The sequence below is a fragment of the Phymastichus coffea genome, unplaced genomic scaffold, assembly GCF_024137745.1.
Source record: "Phymastichus coffea isolate CEN01 unplaced genomic scaffold, Cenicafe_Pcof_1.1 PCOF00001, whole genome shotgun sequence".
Lineage (NCBI taxonomy): Eukaryota > Metazoa > Arthropoda > Insecta > Hymenoptera > Eulophidae > Phymastichus > Phymastichus coffea.
In genome coordinates, this window is record NW_026706812.1 from 7,378,175 (window position 1) to 7,401,911 (window position 23,737).

Genomic DNA, 23,737 nt, shown 5'->3' on the forward strand with positions numbered 1-23,737 from the left:
GAGTTGCGAGAAAATAACCAACAAATCGGTATCTTCGCCTATAATTAAAGCCGTTGTTTGAGGATGCTTTCGAGCATTGTCAAGCGCAGTAGTAATTATTAATCTATCGGCATCTTCCGGAGCAATTTTCGTTCGATATCCGGCTTCATTTAACGAAGTACAAATTATAGCAATAAGTCGACTTTTGTTTTTTTCATTACTCAGAAATTGAGTTTGATTAGCAACAATAACAGTATTTTCGTCGAAAGCTATTTCACGACCAATGTTTTTTAATTTTCTACGTGAATGTTCTATAGATTTTGTTGATAAAGTTTCATCAACTTAACTTCAAAATAATACTTCAAAATAACTATTTGAAGTAAAATGTCTTTGGGCATAGGAAACGTATTTATTTACTATTTCACTTATTTTTTCATTAGCATGCCATACGACTTTATGCATATAAAAACCGCCATCTACGAAGTAAGTAATATCATTTGTCGTAATAATATCATGTGAAAACTTAAAGTTCGTGAAGAAAGCGTCTTTTGGTGTTTTACGCATACCATTTTCGTCAAACAACGATAACGGTATTGGAGCAAGTTCATATGAGCTTGCATACACTTTCATATCGTCTTTCGATTGAATATTCAAGCAAATTTTTTGAAAAATTAGTAGTGGTGATATATAAACTTCCTCGTTTGCCGCATTTTTCATCGTAGAATTAGCAGCTCCTAAATGTACTACTTTACTGCTTCTCTTATACTTGATATCTGTGAATTTTTTATTTGATGTAGCATCCATTAAAACTTTCCCAATCTCATAGGCTTTATAACAATTAACACTAGCCAAATCGCCAACGACACCTGAATAAATTCCCATTATTTGATCTGGTTCGGGAAACGGGTCGTATGTGGCAAAAAATTGCAGTACTTTTGCTAAATCACTTGCGTCTCTTGATATACGAGAAGCGCTATTATCGACGTGTTGTTCTGATGTTGCAAATGTCATATTACAAAATAATTCCATTACGTTGCTAACTTCGAAAACAGCTACTCTTGAAAGTATCCATTTTGCTATAACGCTGTCGGTTAATCCACGCCCATGCGTTAATCCTCCGATGCATTTCATTGCTCTCATCAACACCTGCTCGATGGTCATATCGGACCATACGCCACACCAAAATCTATTTGAACGTCGGATAGTAAAAAAACCTTTTTTGCAAAAATTATCATATTCAAAGACATCCATTATTTCTTCTAATTTTAACATTTGTTGAACGTATAACAAACAAGCTTTTGCATATAAATGATGGCCTGAAGCGAAAAAAATTGGTATCATTAACAGTACGAATTCCAAGTGCGAATCGAAATCTCCAGATCTTTCTGCATCGACATATCTTAGTATTAAACAGATAAGTTTGAAGTACTGCAACCACAGTTTACTGGTAGGGCCATTATTCTCTAGTTTTTCTATAGTTGCAACAAATTTTTCTTTAATTTTTTTCATAATTGGATTTGAAAAAAATTCTTGCATATCTTCTTCGCCAACTTTCTCAAGGCCCTCTGATAAATACGTTTTTTCATTTTCATCAAGATCTACTTTTTCAAAAATCAATATAGCGAGAGCGGCGTGAACGATGAAATTGCCGCGCATACCTCTCGAAAATAAGTGGCCCATCAAAGCTTTGTCAGCTGATAATTCAGCGTAAATAGTATAAAATGCCTCTTTAAGACCACTGCCCGTCATAATTGTACCAACAGCACCAAGAAATGACATTAATAAATGGAATCCGCCCAAACGAAGAATTATCGAACGAAGATTGTGAGGATCATTGGCTGGATCGATTGAAGCTATAATTTCAAATGTTTTCATGAAAAGCGGCAAATCAAAAGTAACAAAACGGTGCTTTTGATTATTTTTATCTGCTCTTTGTCTAGCGTCGATTAAAGCCGTTAAAATTGTCGTATGGTCACTTGGTGGAGCTTTTATAAAAGGCAAAGCTATAACTTTCGTCGTACAAAAATCGTCGTTGAGTGCGTGAAATTTATTCATGAATCCATGCCAATTTGACGTTTTTCCCGGTTCAGTATGTTTGCCATAAAAATATAGCAAATCAATTGGTTTAAGTTTAACCGAAAAATCACTAACTTTTACGTCTTTCCAATCTTGAACGAATACAGAATGTAATTTGAATGGTTTTTTGATTTTAAAGTCAGTAAGAGGAAGAAAGCCAGACGTGCTTGCACTAGCAAAAGCTAATGCTCCTTTTAATCGAGGTATAGTACTATTGCAAGTTACAGACGACGATGGTGTCACGCACATAATACCGCCCATGCAATGAAAGGTATTTTTGCCATCAATCGTTGCAGTGTTATGATCAGCGTTGTCATATATAAATTGCAAGTACGCATCAGCGATAATATCAATTTGCTCCGGGTCGTTTACAATAGAACTTTCAAATCGAACAGTTTCCGAATATGAAGCACATAGGCCGATATTATATAAACAATCGATGAGCCCCCTTGCCGAAAATTTTGCGTGCATCATACTAGACAAGCCTAATAAGATTGGCGAAGAAAACGACCGCGGCCGTACTGCAGACATTAAAATATGAGCTGACGTACTAACTCTATTGTCCCATTTTTTCCAAGACCCGTTTTTCGGCTTTCGTTTGTGTGTTTTCATTACAATGTCAAGAAATAATTTTAACGTTTTAGGAATATCTTCTGTAACATTATGTAGAAAATTTGAAGGTGAATTGTACGTACTAGTATCAAATTTTAATGATCGGATATCTTGTAATATTATATGAGCAGCCATTTCCACAATTCTTTGCTTTTCCTCTTGTTCATTCTTATTTCGACTTGAATACCAACTGTCTTCCAAGCATTTTCCTAAGGTTGTGTTTAAACAAATAAATCGATCGCTTCTCGTTGAGTAAATTACTATTTCATCTTCGAAATGATCTTTCAAAAGATTCTCAATTCTATCAAGTCGCGGAATATCGATTTTGCCATATTTTTTTGAGTATACTTGTAAAATTTCTGTCAATGAAAATTGACATTCGGCGCTATTCTCCAATAAATAATTGATTATGAAAGCTAACAAATCGGACATGCCTTCGTTAATTGGTTTTCCTTTAACATTATTTGGGCAGTACTGATAAAATTGACTCAAACATTTGGCGTGATAAGACACATTGTTTTCGGTATAAAAATTATCATTCTTATCTCGTAGTTGATGCAAACGCGAAGCGATAATTTTATTAATTTCAGTTTTTTCATAGACATCCAATTGAGCTATAACGTTGTCAATCGTTGATTTTTTCGTTACACGACTACATTTTTGCGTATTAAACATCTCGTTAGAGCAAAAAAAAACAATATGAAAAAATATCAAAATTTCGTCCATCTCGTCTTCGTTCGCGATTTCGTTGATTTGCTTGTGTTGCCTGTTTTAGCACTATTTTTATATTTGATTCTCTCGTATAAGTACGCTGACACGTCTTATGTACTTTAATTTCATCTAATTCTTCGTGTTTTTTATCCTTACGCTTCAAACTTGCTCGAATGAAATTTTGTGTACCTACTTTTTTTACAGTACACTGCGTGGATTCGGTCATAGGTTTATCGCAAAGCAAACAAACCTCATTATCTCCTTCCTTCTCTTCTTTTTTCTTTGATGGAGTACTTTCATCATCTTCGTTGGGAGAACTTTGACCATGACTACATCAGAAATATAATATTTAAAGAAAAAGCCATAACATTATACACCTAAAGATGTATTTCCTAATGATAATTTAATTAGTTGTATTTACCGAGACGTAGATGCGTCGGATGTATCCATTTCGTCATTAGAATCCATCGCAGTGCTAGTATGTATCACAATTTGTATAAAAAAATAACAAACGCCAGATTTTTCGTATCTGAAAGATAGGACGCACAAGAACAGTTCAAGCATCACCGAAATCTACGCAGTGACTGAGAAGGCCAAAATGACCGTTGAAGGCTTTCTCTTTTCAAACACAGCTGCCGAAATGCGCCGACAGGGAGAGAAAGAGAGAGAGAGAGTTGAGTTGAGTTAAACTTTATTGCCCCTTTGGGTAGAACCCTGTATGGGGTTAACGATGAACATTATGTTTACAGAGAGAGAGAGAGAGAGAGAGAACAGAAAAGAGAATGCCGAGGGGTCCCGAGTAGGCCCGAATAGTATAGCATTTCGGCACAGATGCTCCAAAATTCGAAGCATATAACACGAAAACAAAAATGTATATTATGTTACGAGCATCCATGTGTATATAAAAAATGATTTTGTTATTATTCATTTAGTCAGAGTCAATAATCAATTTCCTCTTAATTTGCAACTTAACAATAAAAAAAAGTATTAAAATAGCGTTATTGCTTGTCGAAAACGTAAAAACAAATCTAATACGCGGCGCGATATACGCTTGTATTACTATATATACGCGCTTCTCCTCCGCTGTTGCTACCCCCACCACTACACCATTTTCAGTAGCTCGGCCGTGTAGAGTGATGTTTGGTCCTTTTTTTCGCCCACTTTAAAACATTTAGCCGCAAAATGAAGATATACGTTTTGTTGCATTTTACCTGTAGTTTATTAATCCCTTTTAAAAATTAAAATCCGAGTACCTCAGTCGATAGCAGCTATTTTACAATTAAGCATAATAAATAAATGAAACTGCAAATACGCAGAAGCTAATTGTCTTACAGCGTTCATTCTTTTTGTCCACATAAAGTACATAAACATTGCTATCTTTTTGCAAAAGCCGAGATCTGTACGTTGAAAATTAACGAAAATATTTAATTGTTAAATAAATAATAAATTTGCCGGATTTTCCATTTTATCTTCGATGCTAATCAACCGATGAGGTCGAGCGACGGCTCATTCTCTTCGTAATTCAATTATCTACAAATTTGCTATTGATACCATTAACATTGCTTTGTTAGTTTATTTTTTATTAATTAATTAATGAAAAAAGTGCGATTTTTTCATGAAAATCGGCGATAAAAAATTAATAAATCATATTTGCGTGTCCAAATGATAATACAATTATTCTACGAGGTACCTTCCTTATGATGGCGCAGTCGGTTTTCTACTAGAGTTAATGTCATAGCAAATTACCTATTGCCTGGACTAAGGAATGGAACTACTGCCAGGAGTGCGACTGCCACTTTGCCAGGAGAACAAGGTGTTTAAAGCTGAGTCAGGGCAAGCAGCGACCATTCGCCCTCCACGAGACAAAGGCCGTGCTACGGCCCTTCCTGCAGCAACCTCCATCGTCGCCAGGGCACCGTTTTCGGCGGGTCTACGCTTTCGCCGGCGTTGCCTCTCTACCGACGGACCTTCGGCATCCGGTGGGTCTAAGACCAGTTTATCTCTCTCGTGCCAGCTCTCGCTCGATTACAGACATTAACGTATTGTGAGAAATTTATCGCGCACACTGAGCGATCTCGCTCGCGTGATCCCGCGAACTCTGGTCGCGGGAAGGCTAAGCGAGCGCGCTCACTGCGGTGAAGTAGATCTTGTAGCGATATTTGTGAAAAGGCGTCAATAAATGGGATCGCCATATGTAGTATAAGTAAATTAAAGTGTCCGATTATTTGTATCAACCTCCCGAACCAGAGCGAACTTCGGCCTGTGAAAGTCAGTGCCGGCTTTCTTTACAGAGAAAGAACCCAGAAAAATTATCAGAGACCAGCCCAAGGCGCACGGTGGCTGTCCCCTCTCGCACATTTTTGACAATATCAAAATCCGACGAACGCGAAAAATTCACGGTAAACAAAGACACGCTGCGCATGAACTATACGTCCGACAGGTATCAGTAAGTAACCAATAGATTCGTGAGGCTTTACTGTTGACGTTTCTGTCCGGTAGAGTTCGCTCATACACTATGGCGCGAAGATATAAACGTAGGCCCGATACTTTCCGGACAGACCTCGTATACAAGTTTTCAATAAAATTCCTAACTTTGTTTATATAATTTCCAAATATTGGTGTTATATTATATTATTGGTGTTATATTACTAATAGGTGATGACATTTATACGATGAATATTAACATTATAATTACAAATTTATAATTGTAGTTAAAATAATAAAAGTTTACCTTTAAACCATATCCTATTTCAGCCAGAATCTCTGGTGCTACATATGTAGGAGTACCGCAAATAGTATATAATGGCTCATGAACTATTTGAGCAAGTCCAAAATCGCCAAGTTTAAGACAACGTATTCTATCATTGTGTATTTGAACTAATAAATTTTCTGGTTTAACATCCCTATGAACAATTTGCTGAGAATGTAGATAAGCAAGTGCGTAACACAAATGACTTATCATAACACTGGCGTCATGTTCAGAAAACTTAGTTACTCTAGCAATCGCATCAAATAAATCACCTCCCTAAAAAATATTAAATCGTGTTAGATTTTATATCAATAAACGATACACTATAAAAAACGGATCAAGTTTTATTAGAGCTTCAATAATTGTAATCCGGTGCATTACAGAGCCTTCCCTGAGAGTGTTGCACTATTTGCAACACCTCAGAGGAGCCATCCTCGTTCCTTACCGCCCCGTGATCAATCGAATAATTATACCCGACTCGCGCCATAACTGATACATTGTTTTATTTCCATTTTCGCCCATCCACGCCCGAGAAAAGAACCCAACAAGTCAAAGAACACGATCCGACGGATGAGCGAAAAACGGAGCGCATGACGAGAAAAAGAGCTTACGCACGCATACACGACCACGTGTTGCCGACTATAGAAAAAACACGGAAAACTTGATTGGGAAATGCAACGAAAATGCATGTTAGTGATACATGCGGACTCGTTACACACCCATGCACTGACAAGGACACTTTGTGGAAGCTGACACACCTGGGGCGACCAGAAAATCGTCGATGAAGCGGCAGCCGGAAATCAGCTGTGTCAGGCTACTGCGCACCATCGGCAACATCCTGAGCGCCACACACACACACACACACACATTGCTGCTAACTACTAATAATACATGGAGACACGCACACATAACACCCGGAGACACACATACAACAGACAACCGAGAAGGAGCACTCCAGGAGGCGCTTCGGAGACCGGCAGCAGAGCACTAGGTTAACACGCGGGAGCGTGGGCGGCTATTTTGAAGAGCGAGATAGACTAAGCGGAAGCGAGTGAGATAGACTAAGCGGGAGCGAGCGAGACAGACTGGACGAGAGCGAGTGAGACAGACTGGACAAGAGCGAGCGACATAGACTAAACAAAAGCGAGCAAGACAGATCATATGAAGGTGAGCGAACTAGAATAAATACAATACTAATTCGAAGGCAAATTCGATGATAAGGGTGCTGTGAAGAAAAAACCGACATACTATATGAAAGATACTAAAATAAAAATTGGAAAATACTTGTATGCGGCCGTTACAATCCCTTAAGCGTACTAATAAGCAACAAATAATCTGACAAATTAAATTGATAACTTGGCGGTGACGTCACGACCAATAAGCGATAATTAGAATAAAATTTGATTTCCGTCTGCAACGAAAAATAAATATGAGTAGGGGTAGATCTTTTTCATAAATTAATGCTGGCCAACTGAGTAGGGGGTGAGAGAGGGTAAATAGTGCTGGAATAGGAAATAAAATGAGGGCGCTGTTACTTTTCTAACTTGCATATTAACCATTGACGAAATATTCGGAGGGCTCTACCGATATCCAAATTAGCATATCGGTCAATAATATGATTTATTCTCGGAAAGAGAAGTAAAACGATCTTTGACCGCGAAGAGCCGTTTCTCGTCCATTTTGCCTCTGATCGCTAACGCTGTGGGAAGCAATATCCGGATTCGCTGAGACCATGGAAGGACTTTGAGTTTTGCCGAGCGAGTCTTCAGCGGTAATCTGTACGTAGGCAAAGTTGCTACTAGTGATACTTGCGAAGTGCTGTGCGTGATTTTTCGTGTGAATAATCCCGTCGTGACGTGTAAATCCGTCGACGCCGGGAATATAGTACTTCGACCGAGTCGTGCTAACCAACCGCCATTTCTCGAACTAGCGTGAGTGTAAGAATCGAGGAGGATTTAGATATCTAGGTAAAGTTAGAATTGCCGTTACAAATTGGGGATCGAGCGTATAGTTCGTTGCAGATTTGATTTGCCGGGACGTGTGGATCCGTTTTCGCAATGCATTAAATCGCATCGAGCCACGCTGACCATCCGCCATTCTGACTGCATCTGTACCCTAGTCACCGAATAAAGGAAAGTGAAGTGTAACCGATTTTTATTATTTACGCCTCGTTGACCCTTTCCTCCCTGCATGCTGATTTTATTTTCAGCTGTGGATGGTCTGTAGCGAGAATTCTATTGTTTTCATTACTGGTTCCGAGCGGTAGGTCACCTACGCGTTAGATCGAACGAATCTCCGACCCGAGACGAGTAGTCGTATCCTGAGCTGCCGGTACTTCCAGGACGCATGAGAACGGAAAAGATCGACGATTGGTCTGTACCATCGGCCTGAGGAAGAGAAAATCGTCGTGAGGTCAACAACCTGCCCACTCTACGCAGTCGCTCAGTGGGCAAATAGACCTACGTCGCGATTTTCCGATCCTATCCCCGACGATCACCGTAAATTAGGAAGGGCGGTCTGGCGCCCTAATTATTAGTCGGGAGAAAATGGGCCAATCAAGCCTTGTGGCGGAAGTACTTCAAGTGAGTGGCTGAGACCCCCGAAATTTCCCGCCACATAATATAAACAATTTTATTAAATAAAAAATTCCATTTTATCGACAAAGATAGAAAAACGAAATGAAAATAGGTACATCCTGAATGTAATATATTTGACGGTAATCGCGAACCTCCTTCAGAAACGATACTTGACTAAACTCTAATTGAAAAGCATCGGACTACCTTCGTAAATGTAATATTTAGTGTAACGTATAGAAAATGAGATGGAAGTAGTAATCCAAGAACTATTTATGTACTGTAAATTTTGACTTTTTGAGTTTTTTATTTGGTATGATCAATTTATTTAAAACGGAAGTACTGAAAATTTTGAATCAAAAGAATATTCGTTTGATTTTATAGTTTGTGACGGTAAACATTAAATTAGCGCTAATAATCTAACCTAATTGCTGCCTGCGGGGGCAGCACCTACCGGGGAGACGCAAAATGTAACGAAGGAATTCGGCACGCGAGCAGACGGAACGCGCGCGATTGAAAATGAACCAGTAAGGGACTAACCATCATCACGCTCACCCGTATATACGAGACTAGTTACCGATACGTGAGCCAGAGATCGAACTCTACAACCGAAGTGTCCGAACTAGAGCCGAACATCAGCGACCGCTGCCACCGAGTGCTAACCTGAGCCGGCTGAAGGCCATTGTACCTGCGACATCGAAGAGTGTGTGTGTGAGGTTTCGCCATCGAGGGCGAAACCACGTGCGCGCGAATTCGCGATCCGCGGCAAAAGAATGGACAGGCTTTCCCGCAGTGTAAATCGTTCAGTTTTGTCTTCGTGCGTCTGCAGAATAAAGGTAAGCTGGCCAGCTTAATCTCGCGATCACGATTGCATGTATTTTCCGTGCTCGAAGCGTGCATGTAATAGCTCTACGGACAAAGAGCAGCGAACGTCCCGACACTGCATGTTGTTGTCGAGCGAGCGCCGATGTAAACATAAACACGCGGGCCGATCTAATGTAACGTTTTAAGAGATAATAAAGAGTTTTCGTACACGATATTAACTAGTACTTCCAGAGCGTTCTTTTCACTCGCGTAGATAGTTGGTTGACTGACACCCGTTTCGTCTTGCTCTCCGACTTTCTTATTTGATACAGGTGATAGCGAGCGCGTTTACGCGATCATCGTAATAAAAATAATTAAACGGTAAGCAACCCCGTTACAAGTTATGTCCCATTGTTAAATGCTATATGTCCATACTGGCATGTATATACATTTGCACATTAAGAATTTGTTATTGATTGAAAATTTAAATTTTCTAACTAATAGCCAGTAGCATTTTTTCAAATTTTTTTAAAAATTATGTAGCTATCTACGTTTGGTTTAAATTTAGTCTCTCCACGTTAGTCGACGATCCAAGTGTATACCACGATTTTATTTGTTTATGGTATTGGTTGCATTTACTTAGTTTGATTGATTTAGATTTTTTTGAGAAATTGATGTAATTTTTATAAAATCAAGTAGACCTTCGAACGTAGGGTAAAAAGAATCATTTACAGTACGTAACGAACACATTTCTCCAGTTAGGTTAAAATAAAAAATCCTATAAAGTAGGCTGTTGAGATAGATGTACAACTTGCCTTAGTAGCGGTATTAATATTGTCTATGATTTAAATAGATATCAATTATAAATTTAGGTAACTGCTATAAAACTATTTTTAATCATTTACAAGTGCACATAACCTCAAGAAAATTATGATTCATTGCAATGTCTGAATGTATGATATAAGCTCGTAAAATCGAATAATTTTCATAATTTATGATTAAAAAACGAGCTATCATATTTTAATTTTTGAAACTCGGCATTCGGTAGAAAAAATGCCGATAGAAGGCTTATTTCATCTTTAAATGAAATGAGCAGGAGCCTCTTACTTAGCTGCGCAATATCTAGAAAACAGGCGTCTAAGGAATATTGTTTAATTCTCGAGATACTCTTACATGTAGGGGCAGGTATGTTAATAAATAGATTGATGCCATCCGTCACTTTCCACACGACATGGATACAATGCTCAGGCAAAAAGTAGTGAGTTCGATTGCTAATCGATCTTAGGCGGCCTTCTTTCTCTTCAAGCTCACGCCTCACTACCCATTCTTCTTTCTTCCGCCACGTACTTTCCTCGCCACCGAACGCACCGCCCTCTCCCACTTTTCTTTCGCCGAAATTATTCTTTGTCGCTCTCTCTCTCTCTCTTTCTCTCTCTTTCTCTCGCACTTCTAACTGTCGCTCTCTTCCTTCCGGTGTTACCCCGCCGGCTCTAACTCTCCCTCTTCAGATCTTGCAATGACACAAGCATGTATACTTTGTTGATAGAGCCATATTTGGTCGCTGCGTTCACGCGAAGAGAATGCCGAGCACAGGGCCAGCGAATTCGCTGTAACCCTGTCACAACTTTGAATGCTAATTTACGTCCAGTATATTGTTCCAAATTGAATCTAGATGGGTCTGAGTTATAAATATTGGTGGCACTTATTGCAGATAGATCAAATTGATTTCTTGATACAAAACTATCAGTTTCTGTAATTAATAGTTCTTTATTCACAACAGTACTGCCAGTTATAAATTTATTCGTTTTATTGAATACAATATTATGTTTAAGTTTAATTAAAATTATAAATTCATCTAGGTGAAACCTCGAAAAACTGTAGATAAATTTATATTTGCTGTTGCTTCAAGACTCCATATTTTCAAATCCAAATTATGGATAGATTCCAGAATGGACACATTCCAGAATATGATGCGTATAAGTCTGTCCGAGGTTTACTGTTACGTCTCAAGACGTATCTTTACTCATTTACATTCTTTAAAAGTGCAATCCCGAATTTCGCAAAATCAAAACTATATACACGTCCACCAGAAAACGATACGGCAGCAAAACACAAAGACCCTACTCAGCATTACACAACACACAATGAACTCAAAAAGAAAATTACTCAACTACACAAGAAACATCAGCGATTTATTGAGCACAAATTTATGTATATAAGATGAACCACCCGAGAGGTAATCAGCAATTATCGTTACTCCGTACACGTCAGTTCGACAATTGACGAATAAAACTCTACATATCGACACTACAGTCGCGTGCAAGCCTGTTCGACAATTTGGCTAACTATTCAACTATTATTTGTCAAACTACATTATTTGATTTCAATAAATACGCAATTCATTAAAAGTGAGAACGTGCAATTTCATTATTGAACCCATCCAAATACCAAGATCTACGATACTGAAAGTACTCTAGAAACTGTAAGTATAACAAAATAAATAAATACATTCATTCTTATTCATACATCGTATATTATTCATTACTTGTGAGCCTCAATCAGCCACTAGTACTATATTGGTACGTTTCGCACATTTGCTATTCGTAGTTTATGCACGAGACGTAACAATTGGTTCCGGTACAAAATTAGAAAAAATCATTCTATTCTATCAATTTAAAGTGCAAAATTGGAATAAATTACTTTATCTTACCAATTCAAACTTTTCAATATAATCTTCAAGGCATTAATTAACAATATACTAATAATTTCTAATTTTGAAAGAATTTTTCTTACAAACAAATTACGTTTCAATTATCTTCTCTTGAACTGAAAACACATAATATCAAATTGTGTCATTTCATAAGCGAAAACAGTGTAGTAACTTGATCATCGCGAATAAATGACCTGGTAGAATCTACAACTCAGCAAAATTTTTGGAACTCAAATTGATATAAAAAAAAAAAGAGTAGAGGAAAAGTAGGTCAAAACAACAATTCCTTACTTACTCATATACAAATTTATTATTTATATATATATATGCATGCTTATATAATTATACGAATACCATAATATTATAAATCAAACAATATACGAATCATTTTTAACAGAACAAATTTTAACTATCAATTTTTAGTTTTTTAATCCACATTATTCTCTTTCGAACTTTCTTATAATTTTCAATACAATCTAAATTCAATACATTTACTTTTCCTTTTCTTTTCTTGAATAAAATGCCCAAATGAGTAAAAAAATTACCCCAACTAGCAGAATAACTTCAAACGACTCGAAGCTTACGCGATCCCAAACGCGCAGCAATCCCCAACTGAAAAGCCTCCTACATAAAGAGTTAGAAAAGAACGCATTCAGAAGGAGCAGCAAGATACAATACTCACCTACAAAGAAAACTAAGGAAACACAAGCAGAAATTTCAAGAACCGAAGATTCATCAGTAACTCAAACAGAAGAACAAGATTCAGTTTTACAAGAAAACAACTTTTCAACAATAAATACCACAATAGACATTGATAGAAATCAACGATACTCCGACTTTGAAGGAATTTACAACGAACAAAGCCTGATCTTAGGAAGTTCAAAAGATATATTTTCAAATCTTGAACTACAAAGTCAAGAGGAAGGAAAAACACTTCCCGAAAAAGACAAACAAGAAATCATACTCCAAAAAAATTTTGAAAATAACCTACAGAAGGAAAATCCACGGAAAAGCGATTTTCTGGCATTAATAAACATCGACACACTCATCGAAGACCCGCCTACCACAAAGCAAACAACAAAAATCATTAGAGAAAATTCTACGCCATCAATTAATAAAATACCTACAAATATGAATAACCAAGAAAAACCAATGAAATTACAATTGAAAGACGTAGCAGCCTTCGTCGCAGAGTTCGATGGCAAAAACATATCACCTATGGAATACATCTCCATGTTAAAAGAAGTAAAGGATATTATAGATGACATCGATGAGAGAAATCTTACAAAACTATTAAAAATAAAAATTAAAGGTGAAGTAAAAGAAGCCATAAGGGGAAGCAAAGTGGAAAATATAACAGACCTAATCAACGCAATCAGAACTCTATACCCCATCAAAGAAGACATACACGCATTATATGCAAAAGTTCGTCAAATATCACAAGAAGAAGACGAATCAGTCGTACACTATACTAACAGGATACGACAATTAGTATTGAGAATAAAAGAACTAAATAAATGGGAAGACACTACAGCAATAGAACGAACACAATTTGAAGCTACACTAGATAAAGAAGCAGCTAAAAGCTATAGAAAAGGATTAAAAGCAGAAATTAGATATGAAATAGGCCCAGGAACCACAGTACAAGAAATGTCGACAAGGGCAATAGACATCGAAAGTGACATAGAAAAAAGGAAATACACAACAAAACCAAATAGAAACTATACATATTCGAATAATAAAGAAGAATTTCAGGAAACAAAAATTCTCACATGTCAAATATGCAGAGAGTTTTCACATGAAGCTCTATTTTGTCGCACGGCAGCCTGCGTATATTGTAAAGGAACAGATCATTTTTCGAATAGTTGCAAGAGAGTGCCAAAGAAAATTAATCTAATATGCAAATTCTGTAGCCAACCAAGTCATTCAATAAGTGCCTGTCGTTTAAACAAAAGGCAAAATATACACTGCCAATATTGTCAAGAAATGGGACATGAAGTAGATCAATGCCCACACATCAGTAACTATGAAGCATGTTGGAAATGCAATGAAACGGGACACAACCCAATTAATTGTAAGAATGATCAAACTTCAAAACAAAACAAATGTGAAAATTGTGAGAAGATTGGACATACAATACAGCAATGCCCGGAAGTAATATGCAGAAAATGCAATAATATGGGCCACCTTGTAAAAGATTGTAAAGCAGGAGAAATAAAAAAGTCCCTATATAAAATATGTGCTATCTGTGAAGAAGTAGGTCACGAACAAGACACCTGTGACCAAGTAAAAATCATGTTCACAGAATTCAAAGCCAAGCAGAAATTTAAGTGCCAGTATTGCGAAGAGACAGGCCACACAGCTAAGTATTGCCCACTCCTAAAAACGCAATCGCAGCAAATTCAACAAACCCAACACTTATCATATAATTCAAATCATAATGGATTCCAAAGGAAAGGCTGTGCCTACTGCAAAAGTCCAGGACATAATATAAACGAGTGTAGAAAACTAAGCGCATTAATGAATAACACACCAACAAATCAACAAAAAATATGCGAATTCTGCAAGAAACACGGCCATATAATTGATGAATGCAGAATAATCTTATCACGACAAAAACAAGCCGGCGAATTCTGCGAAAAATGTAAAATAGCCGGTCATACAACACAAAATTGCTTTAGAAATAAAGGAAGAGCGGGAAACTTCGAGGCCCTTTCTGGAGGGAACGCCTAGAAAGGGAACACAACGAAAAAGCGCTCCCACAACAAAAAAATACAAAAACACAACAAACCAAAAATACAGTCAATATAGAAGCAAAAACATATGTATTGAAAATGGAAAATTTACTGCAATATATTGAAGTCGATGATCCATATTCACACAAAAAACTCAAATTGTTGATCGATAGTGGAGCCCAACTAAACATTATACAAAATAACAGTATTTCAAAACGAGACATAAATAGCAATGAACAGATATTGATCTCCGGAATTACCGACAAGTCTATCAAAACCCTAGGATCTACGAAGATACCAATACAAAACACATACTTTGATTTCCATGTAGCCCCGGACACTTTCTCTATTCCATACGATGGAATTCTAGGAATAAACATTTTCTTAGACTACAAGGTGAGACTAGATGAAGGATACTTAGAAATCAATGGAAAAAAAATACTTGTAAAATCTACAAAAGATAAACACACAACTACCACAATTACTACACTACAAGAAAACTCAATTGATACTTCGAACCAAGAAGCCAACAATACAGAAGAAATTACAGAAAAATATGACACTACATCAAAAGATGAAGACATATCACTATATCAAGATCTAAAAAAAATATTAACGACAGTAAATGAAATAAACACGCAAGAAAAAGAAAAAACAGAGCAAACACAAGAGGAAGGCGACGAACAAATGTATCAAGAAAACTTAGCAAAATTCATGGAAAGTATAAACGAAGCTCTCGAAAATAAAAAAGAGCAAACAGAAGAAGAATACATCATGGACAACTATTATACCTTTTGTTCGATATTAGAACAAAAAATAAAAATAGAAAACAATACAAAACAAAATATACATATACAAGAAACAGAATTATCAGGTAATGAAACTATTGATACACAAAAAGAAATACAAAGGGAAATCACACAAGAAAAAGCCCCCGAAACTCAAGACACGAAAGAAAGACGAAACCGACTAATTGAAACAGTAAAGCTAGATCACTTAACCCACAATAAAAAACGAGCAATAGAGAACTTGATCATATCATTCGAAGACATATGCTGGTTAGAAGGAGATAAACTCGGCATGTGCAATATCGAAGAACACGAGATCAACTTAACAGACGAAAAGCCAGTATATATCAAACAATTTCCTTTGCCCTACACACTGAAACAAGTGGCATTAGACGAAACAAAAAAACTAATCGCAAACAAATTAGTTAGACCTTCGACAAGCGCCTTTAATGCACCAGTATGGGTCGTTCCAAAAAAAGGACTCACCAAAGAAGGAAAAAAAAATGGAGATTAGTCATAGATTACAGAAAATTGAACGCTAAAACTATACCAGACCCTTACCTGATACCTAACATATTGGAAATTTTTGATTGTATAGGAAAAAACAAATTTTTTACAACTATTGACATGGTTTCTGGATTCCATCAAATAAAAATGAAAGAATCCGACATTCACAAAACTGCCTTCAGCATACCTGGTTTAGGACGCTTCGAATTTAAAGTGCTACCTTTTGGACTAATCAATTCGCCAAGGATTTTTCAAAGAGCACTAACAACAGTACTCGGAGACTTAAGAGAAAAAGGCTTCTGCTATGTATACATTGACGACATAATCATTGTGGCAAATACAGTAGAAGAACACAACGCAAGATTCAAGCTCATAGCACAAAAGCTAAGAGAAGCAGGACTCAAATTAGAAACCAGCAAATGCAAATTCTTTCAAAAAGAAGTAGAATTTCTAGGACATATCATAAATGAAGAAGGCGTAAAAACTGACCCAAAGAAAATCGAAGCAATACAGAAATTTCCTATCCCTAAAACAGTTAAAAATATTAGAGAATTCTTGGGACTTACTAGCTATTACAGACGCTTTATAGATAACTTTTCAGATATAGCCAAACCATTAATACAGCTATTACAAAAAGACATAGAATTTGTCTGGAATACAAAGAGACAAAAATCATTCGAAAACTTAAAGAAAGCTCTATGCTCGGCACCAATATTGCAATATCCAGACATGACAAAACCCTTCATAATAACAACAGATGCATCAAATTTGGCATTAGGGTGCGTACTCTCACAAGGCGAAATAGATGAAGATAAACCAATTGCATTTGCATCACGAGGGCTAAAACCAGCAGAAAAAAAGTACCACACATATGAACGCGAAGCATTAGGAATTGTATTCGCTGTGAAAACATTCAGAAATTACATATATGGCAATAAATTCACAATAGTAAGTGACCACAAACCACTGCTATCTTTCAAATCTGCTGACAATAACTCCAGAGTACAAAAATGGAGACTCAACTTACTGGATTACGATTATGATATCATCTACAAACCTGGGAAGATAAACACAAACGCAGACGCACTATCAAGAAATCCCGTAGAAAATACCATGGTAACAGTCGTAACCAGAGCACAAAAAGCTAAAGAAACAGAAAAAACACAAACAACAGACATACAAAATAATAATACAACAATAAAAAGAACAATCAAGAAAAAAAGAAAACAAAAAACAAGCCCACAGGAAAAAACAATAGTAAACATTCAAGATTACCCACCAGAAATCACAACAAGCAAGACAGACCTAGAAATACAGAAACATGTAGTCTTCACAAAAAAAATCCATAGAATCACGGAACGACAACGTTGCAATATTTGTAAACCGATCACAACAAATATTAGACAAAAAAATGGAACAATTTATAAAGTCAAAGAAAATCAATATCAATAAAGACCTTCGCACAAACGAAATCGAAATTATAAAAATAAATTCAAAAAAATTATTCATTCTATGCATAGACTCAGGCCAATCAGCAATAACAATAAAACAAAATATCACCCACATCCTAGGAACCCTGAAAGAAATCATGACAAAACAAAAAGAAAATAGATTCAGCATTTCAAAAGACTTACAGATAAACAATATCCATTGGCAAGAAATAGAAGAAATAATCACAAAAACCTTTCAGAACTCAGGAATTAACATAGTTATTTGCTTAAACTATATAGAATATATCAAAATCGAAGATCGAGATAGAATATTCAATCTCAACCACTCATCCGCCTTAGGAGGACACGCAGGAGTAAATAGAACATTAAATCGCATTAAACTCAAGTATTATTGGGAAAATTTAAATAACAGACATAGAACAAAGAATAAAAAATTGCGAAGACTGCCAAAGAAATAAATTAAAAAGAGTAAAGACAAGACAACCAATGGTTATAACGGAAACACCGTTCAAAACTTTTGACAAAATTGCTATGGATATAGTAGGACCATTAAATATTACCAAAAATCAAAATAAATACATCCTCTCCATTCAGGATTTATTATCAAAATTTCTAATAGTAATACCTCTACCCGATCAAACCGCCGAATCAATCGCAGACGCGTTCATAAAAAAATTTATATGCGTTTTCAGTTCACCAAAAATCGTACTCACAGACAGAGGGGCAAACTTCACAAGCAAACTCTTGAAATGCATAGCGCGCAGATTTAAATTCACAAAAATAGAAACAACAGCCTTTTCGCCACAATCAAACGGTTCATTAGAAAGAGCCCATCATCCATTGTGCGAATATTTAAAAAATTTTTCAACCAAAAAAATTGAATGGGACGAATTACTAGAACTAGCACAATTCCATTATAACACAAGCGTACACAGCGCCCACAGATTCACACCACATGAACTAGTTTTTGCTTATCCACCACGATTACCTTCAAGCGAAGCTTTAAAAGCTTCAGAACAATTACCCACTTTCAATAATTACCTGTCACAGTTAATCACAAACATGAAAGACATTGCAAATTTCGCAAGGAAAAACCTAATAACCACTAAAGAAAGATCAAAAAAATATTATGATCGCTTCATAAACCCAACAGATTTCAAAGTTGGAGACCAGGTCTGGCTCATAAAAGAACCCAAACCAGGCAAACTTGAAAAGAACCAAAACCTGGGACCATTTGAAATCTTAAAGGTTACAGATAAAAATAATGTTATCATAAATAAAGGTGGAAAAGCAAATACAGTCCATGCAAATAAATTAATTATGCACAAGAAAAAAATCTAACAATAATTTATGTTCTAGAAACTGACCATTTCAACATGTATCAACAATTCTTAATAATAATTACAATTATCAAAACAACATCAGCCATCATTGGATACGACTGCGGGACAACAACGCCAAACATCACGACGTACTCTTTAGTAGACACGGGAGAATGCGACTTTCACAACACTCCCGTAAATAAATCAAATGTATATATAGAATTAATACAAACCGCGGAATTCCGCGAAATTCCCGTACTACAATGTAAAATAGAGATACATAGAACTGTCTCCACATGTGGAATATTCGGGCACTTAATACCCACACCAACTGGAGAACAGGAGTACATTTACGAAATAAGTCATGAACAATGTAAATTTATCCATGAAACGGGAACTTTCGTATACGACAACATTCATAAAATTGTTAATCTAAAAATAAACGCAACTACTTCAAAAAGTATCGATTTCGCGGGTAGCGCAGAAGGAAACTCCTGCTATGGAGCAGCCTACGCTGATAGCTTCGGATCATGGAATAAGGTATTTGTTCATGGCTTTATCAAAATAACATTAATACAAAGTAGAGCTAAAGTAAACTTAGATAACGATAAATTAAGATTAAACACAGGGACCGTATGCAAGTTCTCTGACAAAACATGTATAGACATGGAAGCAGGCTATACCTTCTGGGATATTTTACCAGGAGAAGAATGCTTCAAAAACAAATTCGATGTACTATTTAAAGGCATAGCAACAAAATATTCTAGTGACTACGATCACGAAATAATTTACGCATTAAATCATAGTGAAATAACATTTGCTCTAAGTGCCAGAAACAAAATACAACGCTGCAACAGAGAACTTGTAAGAACGGAACACCCGAAACTATTCATCGTAGAAAAAGACAATTACATAAACACATACCAACTAGAAAATGATTTAGTAAGCACAAGAAGCACCATAAACCTAGATCTATTTACATATGTCAATTCAAAATTTGTATACGTAGAAAAACATTTAAGGAGTCAATTGAACAAACTATACTTAAATTTAATAACAGAAAGATGCGAAGTTGAAAGGAAGGTAATACAAAATGCCCTATCCATTGCCACCCTCTCCCCTGACGAATTTGCATATGACATCATGAAAAAACCAGGATACATTGCAAGAGTTGCAGGAGAAGCAGTACACTTAATAAAATGTGTACCAAAGACAGTAAAAATAATTAAATTAGAAGAATGCTACAACGAACTCCCAGTAACCTCTGGAAACGAAACGTGGTTCCTGACACCAAAAACACACATCCTCAAAAAGAAAGGGGAACAGATAAACTGCAACGCACTCGTCCCAACATACTACAAACTCGAAGAAGAATGGGTAAGACTCACACCCAAACCTCAACCATGCGTAGCACCAAACACACTCAGACCTAACACAAAAATAGGATGGAATTTCAAAGCAATAAATTCACTAGCAACAAGTGGAGTATACTCTCAAGACGAACTAGACGAACTACAACAACAAATAATGTTCCCTATGGAGAGAACATCAATACTCAACGACATAGCAAGAGAAATAACAGGAGACGCGACAACGAGTGGGAGCATCTTCTCAGAAAATACCATAAAAAACATTGCAGTCAGCACCTGGAATATGATCATAAACAAAATGATCACTTGCGGATCAGTCTCTTCAGTTATAATTATGACATTGATCTTAATAAACACAATGAAATTAATAATAGATACAATAATTAGAGGATATGCATTACACGCAATCTTCGGCTGGTCGCTCCACCTACTCGGAGCCATCTTCAGCTCGATTACACACCTCCTCATCAAACTCGAGAAACCAAGCAAAAACAAAACAGACAATGACAAAGAAAAACACATAGAACTGCAAGAAATCAAGATTATCCCCACAATACCTATCTCAACACCTAGATGCATAACACCACCTCCTTTACCAAACAGACCACCTTTTAGCTTCAACAATCAAACCGCTCTTTCAACTACACACAAACATTTGTTTTCACTAGAATTGGACTAATACAGACATGACACTCCTCAAATGTTGCTACATTTTAAGCGGGGAGGGAAGCGAGATGCTCGCTATAGGAATCTAAACAAAAAAAAAAAAAAAAAAAAACACAAGAAAAATATATTTTTACATTATAATATTTATTACATTATATTTACTACATTATAATCACGCAATCAAATTCCAACACTTCCGAAACTCGGAAATGCACATAATGAAATAATCTTTTCACCGAAAACCAACCATTGCAATCAATACATATTAATTGCAATATCTTATGCCCCGAGGTGTTACGTCTCAAGACGTATCTTTACTCATTTACATTCTTTAAAAGTGCAATCCCGAATTTCGCAAAATCAAAACTATATACACGTCCACCAGAAAACGATACGGCAGCAAAACACAAAGACCCTACTCAGCATTACACAACACACAATGAACTCAAAAAGAAAATTACTCAACTACACAAGAAACATCAGCGATTTATTGAGCACAAATTTATGTATATAAGATGAACCACCCGAGAGGTAATCAGCAATTATCGTTACTCCGTACACGTCAGTTCGACAATTGACGAATAAAACTCTACATATCGACACTACAGTCGCGTGCAAGCCTGTTCGACAATTTGGCTAACTATTCAACTATTATTTGTCAAACTACATTATTTGATTTCAATAAATACGCAATTCATTAAAAGTGAGAACGTGCAATTTCATTATTGAACCCATCCAAATACCAAGATCTACGATACTGAAAGTACTCTAGAAACTGTAAGTATAACAAAATAAATAAATACATTCATTCTTATTCATACATCGTATATTATTCATTACTTGTGAGCCTCAATCAGCCACTAGTACTATATTGGTACGTTTCGCACATTTGCTATTCGTAGTTTATGCACGAGACGTAACATTACTACCAGCGGATATAGTCTCGCGGTGATCTCCCGTAGTAGTCTCCCCATTTTGTCCGTCGCTGTCATACTTCACTCGATCGCTCTGAACTTAAGGTCGCCCGCGACGACGAGATCTCCTGGCAGTCACAATACCTACATTTTCTTCAAAATTTCTGACTGTACAGTTCGGGTAAGATAGACGCTAACATAGGTGATAACCCACCCTTGCCTAAATATAATCCTCTCCAATCGAAGTGGCAAGTATGTAACAACCCAGCGCGTCTTTTACCCAGATAGCTGGCGTACCCAAAGCTTTCGAAAACCACCTGTGTCAATACGTCTGCGTTGCGTTCCGTCGCTAATTGAGGTAGAAGCAGCTGTGCTGCCTAGAATCGGTACAGATTGCCTTGAAGTATCCTTATCATGTCTTAGTTTGTCTCCGACGCTCTTCATGCGCGGCCCTGAAGACGACACACGCCCCAAATCCCGGTTTGTGCGCCAACTTCTTGAGTCCCGAATCGGAGCAGAGAGAACGCTTCATCTGTCTCATCTCCCACGTCTTACTGTTATGGTATTTCTGTCCGCGTGTCCAGCAACACCGCGATCTATCAAGATATTTGCAGTCCTTTTGCTATCTCGATACTCGAGACACTAGTAGCACCTGGATACCGTCAGCATGGGTCTGACAAGGCAGTTGGTCCGACGATTTTCATCCGGCCTTTTCAAAGTAGAGTCTGAGCTAACCTATTCTCTACTTCTACGACAGCCAAGCAGATGTCTTACTTATTGGATGTAAAGATGTGAGCCCTTGGATCACATCTTTAGATGGACAGACTGACGCCTGTCCCGCGTGTTAGTACGTCCATTATGTCCTGTATGCTCATCGCACTGTCTAGGACCAAGATTTTCAGCTGCGTAGCTGTGATCAAATCCTTTCGACTTGCGACAGTCCTTTGGCGGTACCCGAGTCATCCTCCCTTTCCGTTTTTTCTTCTCTGTTACGTTTTGTTTCGTCTTGATGTCCATATGATACTTGCGGCGGTCACATTCATACCATGCAGCCTCTGCCCCCTTTCTAATCATAACCATTTCTCGGGTTATGTCTGTGTTAAATTTCTCTGTATATTCGTGCGCGCCTCCATATCGGCTAGCGCGCGATCAATTCGCTAAAGCTGAGCCTGTCTCTTATATATGGAGGACGTGTTGTCTTTTTCCATCTGCTAAACTGTCTTGTTATCTGCCACGCCGATCACGGTACCTATCGGCGTACTGGGGGGCTGGGCTGCACCTTACTCTCCCGGGAGTTTTTGTTTTTTCGCGCAGGTGACACTGTTTTTCTTGTTTGTCTTTTCATTTTGCTAGCTTTTTAAAAATGTAAGTTTTGTATGAAAATTGTGGTGGTAAGGAGATTCATCGGGTAGCGGGTCTAGCGAAACGTCTTGGACTCCTCCGGAGTGTGTGTCGATCGACACATAGTGCCAATCGACACTACTACGAAGAGCGGGATTTAGCTTGCACTCTACCATTATGCAGGGTATCCTCCCATACTGGCTAAGCTGGGGCCGACCCTCTCCAGCTATTGGCAGCCCAGCAGTGCCTCACTGGTGTTAACTAACGTACGCTCCAGAGTGGGCGGGCACACTGTTCCTGAGGATTCCTCTATTGAGAGCGTTTAATCCTCCACCCAATTAAGGCTACAAAATGTACAGATATGCTAGACAAGGTCGAGCAGTTCATGACCCGCCGGGAGGAGTCCGTTTATAGGATGCTCCCAACACC

At 37.3% G+C, this 23,737-nt stretch overlaps 1 protein-coding gene across 6 annotated transcripts in view; it reads right to left on the reverse strand.

Moving 5' to 3' along the window:
- The window catches only part of LOC131672935 (serine/threonine-protein kinase GD17699-like), a 273,149-nt gene that overhangs the window by 123,319 nt on the left and 126,093 nt on the right, over positions 1-23,737 (reverse strand). For all 6 annotated transcript variants that reach the window (XR_009302688.1, XM_058950783.1, XM_058950864.1 and 3 more), the window contains exon 5: positions 6,110-6,403. Coding sequence is in view for 5 of the 6 variants with exons in the window: in XM_058950783.1 (XP_058806766.1) it covers positions 6,110-6,403 (294 nt within the window). In the remaining variant the exon portion in view is untranslated. The remainder of the gene's footprint in view (positions 1-6,109; positions 6,404-23,737) is intronic.